At 46.0% G+C, this 12,003-nt stretch overlaps 1 protein-coding gene across 1 annotated transcript in view; it reads right to left on the bottom strand.

Moving 5' to 3' along the window:
• Nucleotides 1-12,003, bottom strand: part of uvrag (UV radiation resistance associated gene) — a 73,409-nt gene that overhangs the window by 37,063 nt on the left and 24,343 nt on the right. Inside the window, exons 10-12 of the mRNA XM_056593456.1 lie at nucleotides 9,481-9,568; nucleotides 9,001-9,061; nucleotides 5,113-5,278 (exon numbers count right to left, since the gene is read on the bottom strand). Coding sequence (XP_056449431.1) covers nucleotides 5,113-5,278; nucleotides 9,001-9,061; nucleotides 9,481-9,568 — 315 coding nt within the window. The remainder of the gene's footprint in view (nucleotides 1-5,112; nucleotides 5,279-9,000; nucleotides 9,062-9,480; nucleotides 9,569-12,003) is intronic.

Below are 12,003 nucleotides of genomic sequence, written 5' to 3'. Positions count from 1 at the left end.
CACAAAGCACAATGAGAGTGAGAAAGAAAGCGAGCAAAAGAGAATGCCCGGGAGAGTGAGCCGGACAGAGGGAGGGGAGGGGGGGGAAAGAGAGAGAGGAGAGAGAGAGAGAGAGAGAGAGAGAGATAGTAGAGAGAGAGAGAGCGAGAGAGAGAGAGAAAGAGATTAGAGAGAGAGAGAGAGAGAGAGAGAGAGAGAGAGAGAGATAGAGAGAGAGAGAGCGAGAGAGAGAGAGAGAGAGAGAGAGAAGGCCTGATAGCGTGAAAGATTCTGTTCTGATAGTCGTTTGTACAAATTCAGAGCTCGTCTGTCGGAGGAAATATGAAAACAGAATTTGATCTCCCTAAGCTCGCTGGGTCACTCTCCTCTAATTCGCAGCATCCCTCTTCTCACAGGCGTCGCGTCTATGGCAGATGCTTCTCATTTGCTGTGTAATGAAAGGTGAACACAGAACCATCAGGCAGGTTGCGTAACGGCAGGGCCTTCAACGTGATGCGAGGACGAGCCAACTGAACTGGCCCTCACCAGAGTTCCTTTCTCTCTCTCTCCAACGCCGTGAGAGACGTTCATATTTGTCCTTGAATGATAAATAGTGAAAGAACATACAGTAGACTAAATTCGGCCCTTCATAGGAGCGGCCAGGTCTCGTCTCCGACACCAAAGGCTTGATCTGTTGACGGCCTGCTGTGTGACTGACCTGGTGGGGGGGGAGCGGGCGTGCGGCAGGGGTCGGTGTGAAAGGGCAGCGTCCGTCTCGGCCCGTCCACATGGACCACATTAGGAGACGTGGAGCCCATGCGGAGCCTCATAACAATAACCCTGCTGCTGCCTTTTCCCTTTGAGCCTCGCGAAGTTCCACTCTTCTTATCCAGGCCTCCCATGGTTTGCCTGGCACTAACACGAGTACTTCCACCCGCTTTCCCTTTATACTTGATCCAGGTGGTAATGTGTAAATCCCTTCTCATGTATATATATATATATATATTTATATATCCCCCACCACCCACCATTCTCCTTCAAACTGTCGTGAATAGGAAGAAAAATTTATGAAAAGAAAAAGGGGAAAGAGGAAAATGGATTGGCATTGATATGTGGGCTAAACCACGGGGCTGTCCAGCGTTTCGCTTTTAATAGCCAGGTTCTGGTCTCAATCACACGGAAGACATCTGGATCGCATCTCCCCACCCCCCCAACACACACACACACACACACACACACACCCATGCAATCAGACACAGCAGGACAAGGTTCTCGCCAGGACAAAATGTGGGCGCAATGTGTCTTTAGGAGCCCGTCGATTTCAGAGAATGTGTCAGGGAGGAGAATGCTGCTAACTCAAAATAGTGATGAGCTTATGTCAGGCAGAGCAAAAAAAAAAACGGATGTCCTAGGACCCAAGGGCAACACGGCTGATTTTAGTTTGACTGAGAGGATGGTTGTTATCAAAGTGATAGTGATTTAATCTTGGGCTGCACCACGGCGGGAAAGGCTAATATGTCGGGGTCCATTTCGGAGCACTACACACCCCACTGACAGATATACCGTTACTGGTAATGGCCATTATATTTATTCAATATTTTTCGACTTCTACGAAGATAGTTGAGAAGCAACCGGCTGAAATGTTTGTCCCCTCCAAAAGTTGGGACTATTACCTAGTTTAAGTACAGGGTGGGGGCCCTTGTTACAGTCTATTCTGGTTGGGATCCTCAAGCACGTCCTGCCTGCCACACTGAGTGCAACGGCCCTTAACCACATGGCAGGGGCCCCGGGGGAACAGCAGAAGCTTCCTGAAGACCATTACATTTTCCCCGGTCGAAAAAAAAACCTCACAAATATTGATATTTGGGTTTTCATTCGAGCACGCTACGTGAACGATAGGCTGTCGGGCTAATTCTGCCACCCTTTGAGCTCGCGTTCCCGCATCGCCTAACTCATCATCATTGGCTGCCTCTTTCCGACACTTTAATCGCCAGTCTTTGTACACGTTCCCCAGTTTAGACTGGTTGCTTTCCGTCTTCCCACACATCATTTGGCTCTGTGTCTGCTTACACACGAGGCCTTGCGACTCATAAACTTTGGTGGGGTGGGTGGGGGGCAGGGGGTGGGGGGGGGGGGAGGAAGAGCCGTGGAGGCGGGGGAGTGGGGGTCATCCGAGCGTATGGGGCTGCTCGGCTATCGAGTCGGGTCCGGGTTCACAGAGAGCCCTTCTGTCCCGACACCCGCGGACTCCCAGCAGGTTTATTGTGTCTGACAGTGTGAAGGTAAATATCCTGCACTGTGGGCCTGGGAATCCCAACGGTGTAGACACACCTTTGGACCACGGGGCAATGACATACCACACGACCCCCACCCCCCCCCTCCACCCCCGCCATGCCGAATCAGACTCAACACCTGCTGTCCGGACTCAAAAAAAACGAGAGAGTTGGGTGCTTGACTGCGATGACGTCTGATTCCGATCAATGCTCCTGTGTGCCTGCACACGCACAACATGTGCGCACACACACACACACACACACAGATATGAACCTAAGCATTATTTTACTCGTAATGCTTAGCAGATGTTGGATAGGGAATCGTGTGCTTGTTTACATATCTCCATCTCACACATGTACTCAAAATGCATGCGTGTTGCCGCACAATAAACCCAAGATTGCCAACATTTGTTCTCAACTTGTTCACTATTCAAAAGACCGCTGCAAGGTTATTCTAGTTTGTGGGCTGCGTAGTAGTCTGCGTGGTGAGCTAACATGTTGGGACGCACAAAGTGTAGCTCTGGAGAGACTTATTTAGTCCGGAGCCCCGTTATTATGACTGTTATTAACGTGGCTGGCCGTGTGGCCTGGAACTCCTCTCTTTCCCTGTCCTTAATTCAATATAATGAGTCGGCTCTGGGTTTCAAAGGCTTACCCCCGCCTTCGCCGCCAGCAAGACAACAGACAGCTTTACACTAGGCAGACAGTGTCCAAGCACAAGTGCTTGGATCTAAAATAATGCATGATATCGTTTTAATTGCAGGAGTGCAATAAACGCCTAAGAAGAATTTGATCTAAAAGGCACTGATCAGAACGTCTCCAGATAGTCTATTGAACAGATATACTCTATAGTGACGATAGGAAAATAATGCTGCCGTGTTGTATCATAGGGCTGTTCTGTTACTGACGTACATCGGGGATAGGCTCTGCATACTTTAAAGGCAAGTCACTTAAACAGGCTGTGTGCGGACAGGAATCATCGCACTGCGACTGAAAGCATCGCGTGGCAAAACGTAATCCAGAGCCGGTGCCTCTTTCACCTAAATACTTCTCTCAGTCTCCTTCCAAGAGCATTGAACCTGCCCTTACTAATCACTTTGAAAAAAATTACACACATAACCAGCCCTAACAACACTGATTATACCAATTTCCCCATCATCCTCCCACCTCTCTCCCTTACAGCAAGTGGGGTCATCATGCATGGAATGCCTGAATGCTCCAGTTGCTGCATTCCTGACGGCATCTGCGTGCCGCGAACGTGCAATTATTCACAATGCAGCATCATCGTGCGAGGGTTTTCACCTCGATTCACTGCATAGTAACGGGTAACCATAGCACACCCAAATAATAATTTAATCTCTGTGGCGCGATGAGTTCAGTGGAGGCTCTCTTCTGTAGCCTCACGTGAGAAATTCTGCCTTGTCATTATCTGCCACATTTCAACTTGAACATTTCTCGTAAATCGAGACTGTAAGTAATTCAGCAATCATAGAAAATCTAATAAAATCGTTATCCAAATTCCACAAGGTACAAAACAAGGTTGATGGTAGCCCGGAGGTGCTGTAAACACACGACAATTTCAAAAGTTTCCAACAATGCGCCGTGTTATAAGACACAACTGCCACACCGACATATGTACGAAGAGATCAAAAGGGGGAATTTATAACCACTTCAGCTTGGAGTGCTCTCCATTTCAAGCAGATATGGTGAAAACGACCACTTTTAAAAGATGAATGTGGCTGTATTGCGTTTCTACTGCTTTGAAATTGATTGTGGAGTGGCTTGGCCGAAAGGTATTGGTTCCATCCTTAATGTCCTCAACCTTACCTGTAGGCATCCTGGATCAAGAAACCCATACCATCTCCTTAATGATATGCATCTGTATTTTCTATGGTTTTGATAAAAAATATATTGATTATGTAAAGATAACAGATGTTTCACACTCCTTCTCCAAAGGCCTCTTGAGTCTACGGTCTACGCTGCTGTCAAAACCTTTTAAAGGATTGACCAAGCTGAGCATATGCAGACATTTGTGATGCACTCAAAAAACAACGGGATATACAATTCTGCATGATGTGTATTGGTAGAGACAGCCACGATTACTTTGCACTGCATTATTGATGACAATCACATCTTGTTTCAACTGAAAATTAAATGTCATGCCAAGATACTTGGATATCTTGGCATGTCAATTCACATGTTTTGATTCAACCCATCTATAAAGGGTTTAATGCATTCAAAGTTATTGATTTCAATGTGCACTAACATTGCATTAATCAAGGGGGGGGGGGGGGTAAACTGATTGATTCTGAGTAGGTCTCCGGCATGGACTGGGCTTAATTATACGTTGCATTTATCATGTTAGGTTTAGTTGGAGACAAATACTATACTAAAAATTTGCTACTTATTTTGTTGTTCTTCTGTAGCTAGTATACACTCTGTAAAGATATGTCTTCAAACTGAAAAAAAATCTGGAAATGCACTGATAATGTTCCAGAGAAAAAGATTCCTATACCAGACCACTCCTGCACGCATACCAGGCTTGTGTGCATCGAACAAGGCCACAAACGATCTGACGGCTGGAGAGAGCAAAGACTGTATCGTGAGGAATGCAGAACTACAACTGGTTCACAAGCCAAGGAAATACTTGGGCAGATTTCATTGTTCTTCAGGATTTGAGTAAAACAAAACATATATTCACTCATGTACATGAAGTTGATTTGAATAAGCCGTTTGGAAACCTGCTCAAGAAGACACTGCAACATACACACACACAAGCAAATGCGCACACATCTAAATTAAAACTGTGTAGATTGATGATTGAGTTGATAAATGCGTTCCAGCAATTTGATCCACTTACTCTCTCTCCTTCTCCGTCAGCCTGTCGGTGATGGTGTCCTTGATGGAGGACCGGGAACCCTTGTGGATAACTGGATACCGTAAAGGGATCTGGAGGAAGCAGGACACCATCAGGACCAGGTGCGCCGTGTAACCGAGGGCCACTGCCACGCTCCCGTCATCCTTTGCTGTGGTGAGAGAAATGGAGGTTCCAGCTGTTTACAACGTCAAATCATGGCGCTTGGCATCGGAGAATATGGATCAGAGGCGCCATGCTTGTTATTGAACTAATCAAAAAGAATCAACATGCAAAACAGATCCACAATCTGACATTTGATCCAAGATCAAACATCTTCAAAGCATACAGTCAATGCCATTCTGTCTGCTGATGTGTTGGGGATGGGTGTTCATTATGTGAAGAAATAAACTGTTGGAACATAATCCATGTCCACATCTTGTGAATCCAAACAACATTATATACCGAAAGGGCTGAATCAGGCAGAATATGTTTTTTGAAGTATTCACAGAAGGAGGCTGTTGTATTTATGTGGGAAAGTATGATGAGAATCATAAAAAAAATAGGGTTTCGGTGGCAAGACAAGTCTATGGCCAAGAACATCTTGTATACAAATTCCTAACTAAATCCAACAAAATTTCCTAGAGAAAGACGGTTCGACAGGGTAGGATGTTGATTGATGGTTAAAGGTAAAAATTACTTCACAGCTCACAAGTAATTCTACACCGCAACTGAATTGCTCTGTTTTGAAAGAGCAGAGAACCACTATACTGAATACAACAGAACTTGGCATGCAGGGCTTGTTTTTATCTACATAAAAGAGATTTTTGCACGTTTTTTATTGCATTTTTGCATTCACGTTGTTGCCAACATGGCACACAGGCAATTGTGGTCCGGCGTTTTTCTCCCCGCCAACTTACAAGAATGTCAGGTCAGTTAAAGTACAAAGAAACTGATGCAAGACCTTGGGGTGCAAACTTTGATGGACAATTATGCTAAAGAGACAGGTAGAGCTTAGTGTTTGAAAAAGATTATGGTAATGAAAAAAAAAAAAAAAAGACTTTCTCCCCCTGGTGAGAAAAGCACTTCCATTGACCCTGACCCCTGCTGATAATGTGGAACATCCTCCCCTTCAGCCTCAGGGCGTTTCAGACAGACAACCATCCAGAAAGCTCTAGACTTGATCATGCAGCCTCTGCGACGGACCCCACACTCAGTGAGAGCAGAGGTCAGCGGGGAGGTCAAGTGCGTTGGGTCAGGGGCCATTCTTTTCTCCCACGTTATCTCCCATTTCTCTCCGACATTGGCTAACAAACCGCACCTCTGTTACCGACCACCCTCAAAACCACACAACTCCAGCTCAAAGGGAGAAACGACCAGATGGGAGATGGAGGTTGGGGAGTGAAATGCTGGTTAGGATGTCTTTCTCGCTGTCTACCCCCGCATGCTTGGTGCTCTTCTCACTGGTAGGTGTCCACCTTATCAGGGCTTAAAGGCAGGGGCAGAAGCAGGGCACAGAGGAACAAACCACCGCTGCAAATACACATCGACTGTCAACGACAGTGGTGCAGTGATTTGCAGCAGGCCTGGCTGGGTGTTTGAGCTGAAGGGGGGGAGGATGGCAAGAGGGAGGCGATAAAGAGCTCTGTACTCCCCTTCTTTATTAAGGAATTTCAGCAGCAGGGATGTCCCCACAGCGGGGGGGCGGAGAAGTGGCGATAGGTTGATCCTGAATTATGGACTCAAGAGTGTCCCCCCCCCCCCCAGCTGTGAGAAAAGTTCAGCACGGGAACACGCAAACGTTCCGGAGGATCCCGATGTTCCTTCAAAACATTGGATCCCATACAGACTGACAAATAATAAATTGTATTTTATTATCTCATATTTTCATGGCTCAAATGTGTATCTTTATTATACTGTCCTTACACCCACCAGATAAGTTGGAGTCTAACACTGGGAAAAAGAGCTATCGCACAACAGGAACATGGTGAGTTATGCCTAGTGCTCACGTGTTATAGAAGAAGGCAATCTGTCCACCGCAGGAACTAGGAACCTTTGGTTTTCCACTGCAGGAAGCAGGGTCCAAATTAAGTTCCGGGGACATAATTTGACCCCCAAAAATGTCCCTGCTTGGGGGGTAGGACTTTCTAAATGTTCAGGAACCTTGTGGGTGGGGCTTGCAGTGCTGAACATATCTGATTGGTGGAAGGCTCGCTGCAGTTTTTTTCAGCCATTTCATCATCTGCAGCCACAAACCTTCAGTTTTTTTGTTCACTTTGACCTGCAGTAAGGCTAAATCACAGTCCTCTTATTGCATCCACAGTGGTTAACTACATTCATATAATCATCGCTTTCTGTTATATGTGTGATCATTCATCTCAATAGCAGTCGGGCGCTACAAGGCAATGTTTATTTGCAATGCGGGACATGAGGATAGGTTGAAGCTATGATATGGGGGCTACACCCGTGAACAGTTTGAAGCCATGAAGTCAGCATCACTCAGTTTAACTGTTCAAGTAAGGTTTTCACTATTAATGTTTTTTTTGCTGAAAAGAAGCCAAAAGGCTCCATTTCGAACACTCTAAATCTATCTACTATGAATCCATCCAAAACCATTAGGCTTATCAAGGTGGTCCTTTACAGAACTCTCGCCACAATGTTCTCTTTGGACAATACGACATCCCCTATGGCAATCCACATTGCGTTTCTGTGGAGGCGAACACCACGATTGAGCCGGCCTGCTGCTGATCTTACCCTTGCTAACTCCTCAAGTCTATGGTTGAACGACCGCTTCTTGGAACACCAACATTGTTGAACGGCGTCCATTGGTCAATTATGTGAGTGGGGAGAATTGGGAGAGCTTAAAGTATTTAGAAGGGTTTTCACAACCTCAGGAACACATTTCGTCGTCTCCCTCTGTTGAGTTTGGTCTTAAGGACTATTTTTCTTCTTAAGCCATACGAAGACTCATACGAAGATATTCTGGAGATGTGGAAAATAAGGGTTCGGGACCTGATTCTCACCACTGGAGCCTCGTCCAAGGGGTTCAGATACACAGGAAGCAATCTTTTGCATTCTTGGATGATGAGGAGCATTTTGAGTGGCCTGATGTATTCTAAGCTTGCTTCCAAGATGGGGTTGGTGAATTGTTATGTTCAAACCTTTTTCAGTTACTGCTTTTCTACCCTATCATCGTACTTCATCTGGCCCGAACACACACACACACACACACACACACACACACACACACACACACACACACACACACACACACACACACACACACACACACACACACACACACACACACACACACACACACACACACCCCTTCGCTCTTGATCACATGGATATGTGTGTCAAACAAAGTCTTTGTCATAGCAGCATATTTACATTACCGCCCGGCGGAGGCTGGGTCTTCTCAGGTTTGGGAGACAAGAGGATGGGATCGTGTTTATTGTGGGCAGATAGTGGTTTAGAAACAAGACTCCAGTAGGTGGTCAACACAGAGCCGAGACTGCACGGCTGCAGAACATTGAGTATCCAGTCCTGTTGTGATCTGCCCGTTAAAGACTTGATGAGCTTTTTTTTTTTTTTTTAAGAGTTGGACTCTAGTGAGTCCAACTCTAGTGAGTGTTTCAGGATGGCATTTTTATCGGCCTTTTGGGGGCTGTAAAACGGCACCATTACGGAAGTTGGAAACTATTCTACTAAAATTATATTTTCCGCCATTTCATGTGCACTGCCTACGCGATCGTATTTATATCAACTGCCCTTTAAAAAATATATTTTTAGCAATAGAAAACATGCAAACCGGGATGAGCCCCGATGTCTGAAGGACATGCATGGAGGCATCTCTAACATGGAGAGCCAATCAGACCAGCTGTCATTTACCTTGGAAGTCCTCCGAGTTGGGCAGCTTGACTCCGCAGATGACGTAATCCGACTGATTTGCCTGTGGATTTAGGTTTGTAGCTTCAGATTAAAGGCAATGAAAAGGACAAAGTAAAAGACAAGAACACAAAACAAAGTCCCTGTGGGTTAACCAGGGGTAAGGCAGCAGGGTGAAAGCCTTTAAATTATTTCAGTACTGAGCGCTGCTGGTGGCATTCAGAGTGTTTATATATATTTGTTTTACCTTTATGGAAAATCAATTAAAAAAATATATCGTTTGGAAGCCCTCCTGAAATGCCAAGGGGAAGGTAACAGGGGAACTCATGACAATACAAGATAATTATCCTTCCCACAAGAGGATCCAACATCTTTCTTTTTAGGGATAACATCATGCACATTTATGACCTTATGCTTTACATTTTTCCTCCATCCCATGAACGGTTCCACAGCTTCAACACTGAAGCCGCCTTGATCACTCACCACAGTGATGGGGTAGATGTAGGACAGCTCAGACAGGAGCTGCCGACAACGGAAGGTGAGCTGAGCGTTGGACTTGAGGAACTGCTCCCTGGAGAGACGGAGGAAGGGGGGGAAGAGGTCAGAAAGAAGGTAAGCAGGGGGCTGTTTGGAGAGAGGGATACAAGAGCGAGACACATGGACAACACTCTCAGTCACTGGACAGGCTGAGACAAAGGCCATAGTCTTCAGTGGTGCAAGGTGACGTCGCTGGGGCTGTGGGGGAGCATGTGTGCGTGAGTATCTGTGTGTGCCTTGGCTACAGGGTGGAGAAGAGTTGTCGTCCCGCAGAGAGAGTGGAAGACGGTGAACGTCATTCTGTGAGGGGGAATTAACCGATAGTTGAGGAGCCACCGGGGAGGAAGAGCAGAGATGCATGCGGGACCAAGTTGAATTCAGAGGAAGTCTGGAGTGTGGGTGTGCGTGTCAGGGGGCTGCTGGAGGAGGGTAGAGTATATGGATGTAGTGTAATGGGCTGTGACAGCACACTCATGTCAGTCTCCCTTCGCTAAGCCGCCCATTACATGAGAGTCTAGAGAGTGAAACAAACGGCGGACAGAGTGTCAGTACAATGCGCTGTCCGCTTCTTCTTAACCCCAGGAGTGATTGATTGAGTCATGAAGCTGATACGCGCTCCTGCTATCTTTACCCAGGTCTCTACAAGTCATAATGGTCTTTAAATTTAAAATAGGTGGTCAGGTCCTGACTAAAAGATTTCATATCATAAATAAATGACCACTGAGCGGCTCAGTTCTTCGTCATTGTGAGAGAGGCTCCGCTGTCACAGCACTCAACATTCCTGCGTGACAGCGCTCAATAACGCCCTGAGACGTGTTGAGCAGCAGACTGGCCTTCCCCGCGCAGCGCATCATCAACGACTCTCAATGTTCAGCGATCATCTACAGCATTTCCAAATGTAGTTATATTGTAACACCAAATGAAAAAAAAAAAAAGGCACCTTAAAAACTTTTTAAAAACATTGGACTCAACGGGGCAACGTCAAGGAACGAACCGTGATGCTTTCATCCTCTCGATATTAGCCCTCAGATATTTGCCATGACTAGAGTCAGATTAAGAAGCTATTTCTCGAGCTCTATATTCACAAACGTTGGCGTTATTGTATGCAGAGGGCAAGATGCAGAGACATCTGGTGAATCGCGGTTCTCCTCGGTTTCCCCGTTTAATACTGGGAACGCTGCCTCGGCACCGGTTAGGGGTCTACGTCGAGTCTTTGATGAAGAGAGGAGAAAAAAAGAAAAAGATGAAAAGGAGGTTCACGGGGGGAAGACGTTATTGAATACGATGCGTTCTTCCCCTCTGTCTTCCTATCCTTCCACTTTAATTTTCTCTCTGGCTTTTGTTTGTGGTCGACAGGCAACATATCATTACCCTCTGTTGATGCCGTTTTTATCATGCGACAGAAGAAGACATAGGGACTAGTGGTCCTGACCGCTTGATCATACCGTCAAAAGAATTCACTCATCCCTATCTGGCAAGCTCTTCCAAACCAAAAACACGCAGACCCAAACTCAGGGCTTTTGCCCATGGATGTCTCTTATGTATGTAGATATGATTCTTTAGCCTCAGCTTCGTTAATGAAGAGTTCAAGTCTAGGTTATTGGTGTATTCCTTTAGCTTACAGTTAGTCTCAAAGCACTTTACAGGCCCGCATTATACGACGCCGTTTAACCTTAAGACCTGAGAAGGGCCTCCCCAAAACCCAGTGGGAAAAGCAACCTTGAGAAGGAGCAGAAAAGAGGGATCCTAGCTATCAGGAATGCCTCGAACTGTAGCAGGCATAACTACCGTGAAATGTAATCGACCTATAATTGTAGGTAAAATGAACAGCAAGTAAAACATTGGAACGTTCTACAGGCATCTAATGCATAGACTGCAAGTCCAACCACTATTTCTTATGTTAAATAAAATACATCAAGACATGGAGAACCAACTAGGCTAAATGAAAGAATCAGAGAGTTCACGGAGCAGACACTGGGCAGATGCAGCAGTGTCAGTGTTCATTTCCTCTGAAAGGACTAATTTTCTTGGGGCCCGCTAGTGTTTCCCGGGTCGAGGCTGAACTACCCGCAGTTGCCAGGTACGCTGGAGACAAAAAAAAACTGTGACTCGTATGCAGAGGTAGGGGCGGACTTCAGCGGGCCACCGTCCGCTCCCGCCTTAGGCCTACGTAAACAAACCCTTCTTTTAGCAGAGTATACATAGTCTCTAGTTAAAAACACACAAATAGACACCCTTGGCTCCGTCCTAGAGACCCCACCCACACTTGTTATTCTCAGAAGGCCTCACAATGTCTTCTCAAAAATTTTCAAAACAACTGACTGGCACAATGGATCACTTCATTCAGTGCAATGCAACCTGGGTAATCGCTCACAGATTGTCTGTTCTGTTTAGGATGGGGAGGTAAAAAAGGGACCCGTTTGTGTTTTGTGTGTACACAAGCAGAGATAAAGCGATGGCTAATTACAG

The sequence above is a fragment of the Gadus chalcogrammus genome, chromosome 7 (genome assembly GCF_026213295.1).
Source record: "Gadus chalcogrammus isolate NIFS_2021 chromosome 7, NIFS_Gcha_1.0, whole genome shotgun sequence".
Classification (NCBI taxonomy): Eukaryota; Metazoa; Chordata; class Actinopteri; order Gadiformes; family Gadidae; genus Gadus; species Gadus chalcogrammus.
The sequence above is the reverse complement of the archived record's forward strand: the minus strand, read 5'-3'. Positions and strand labels throughout refer to the sequence as shown.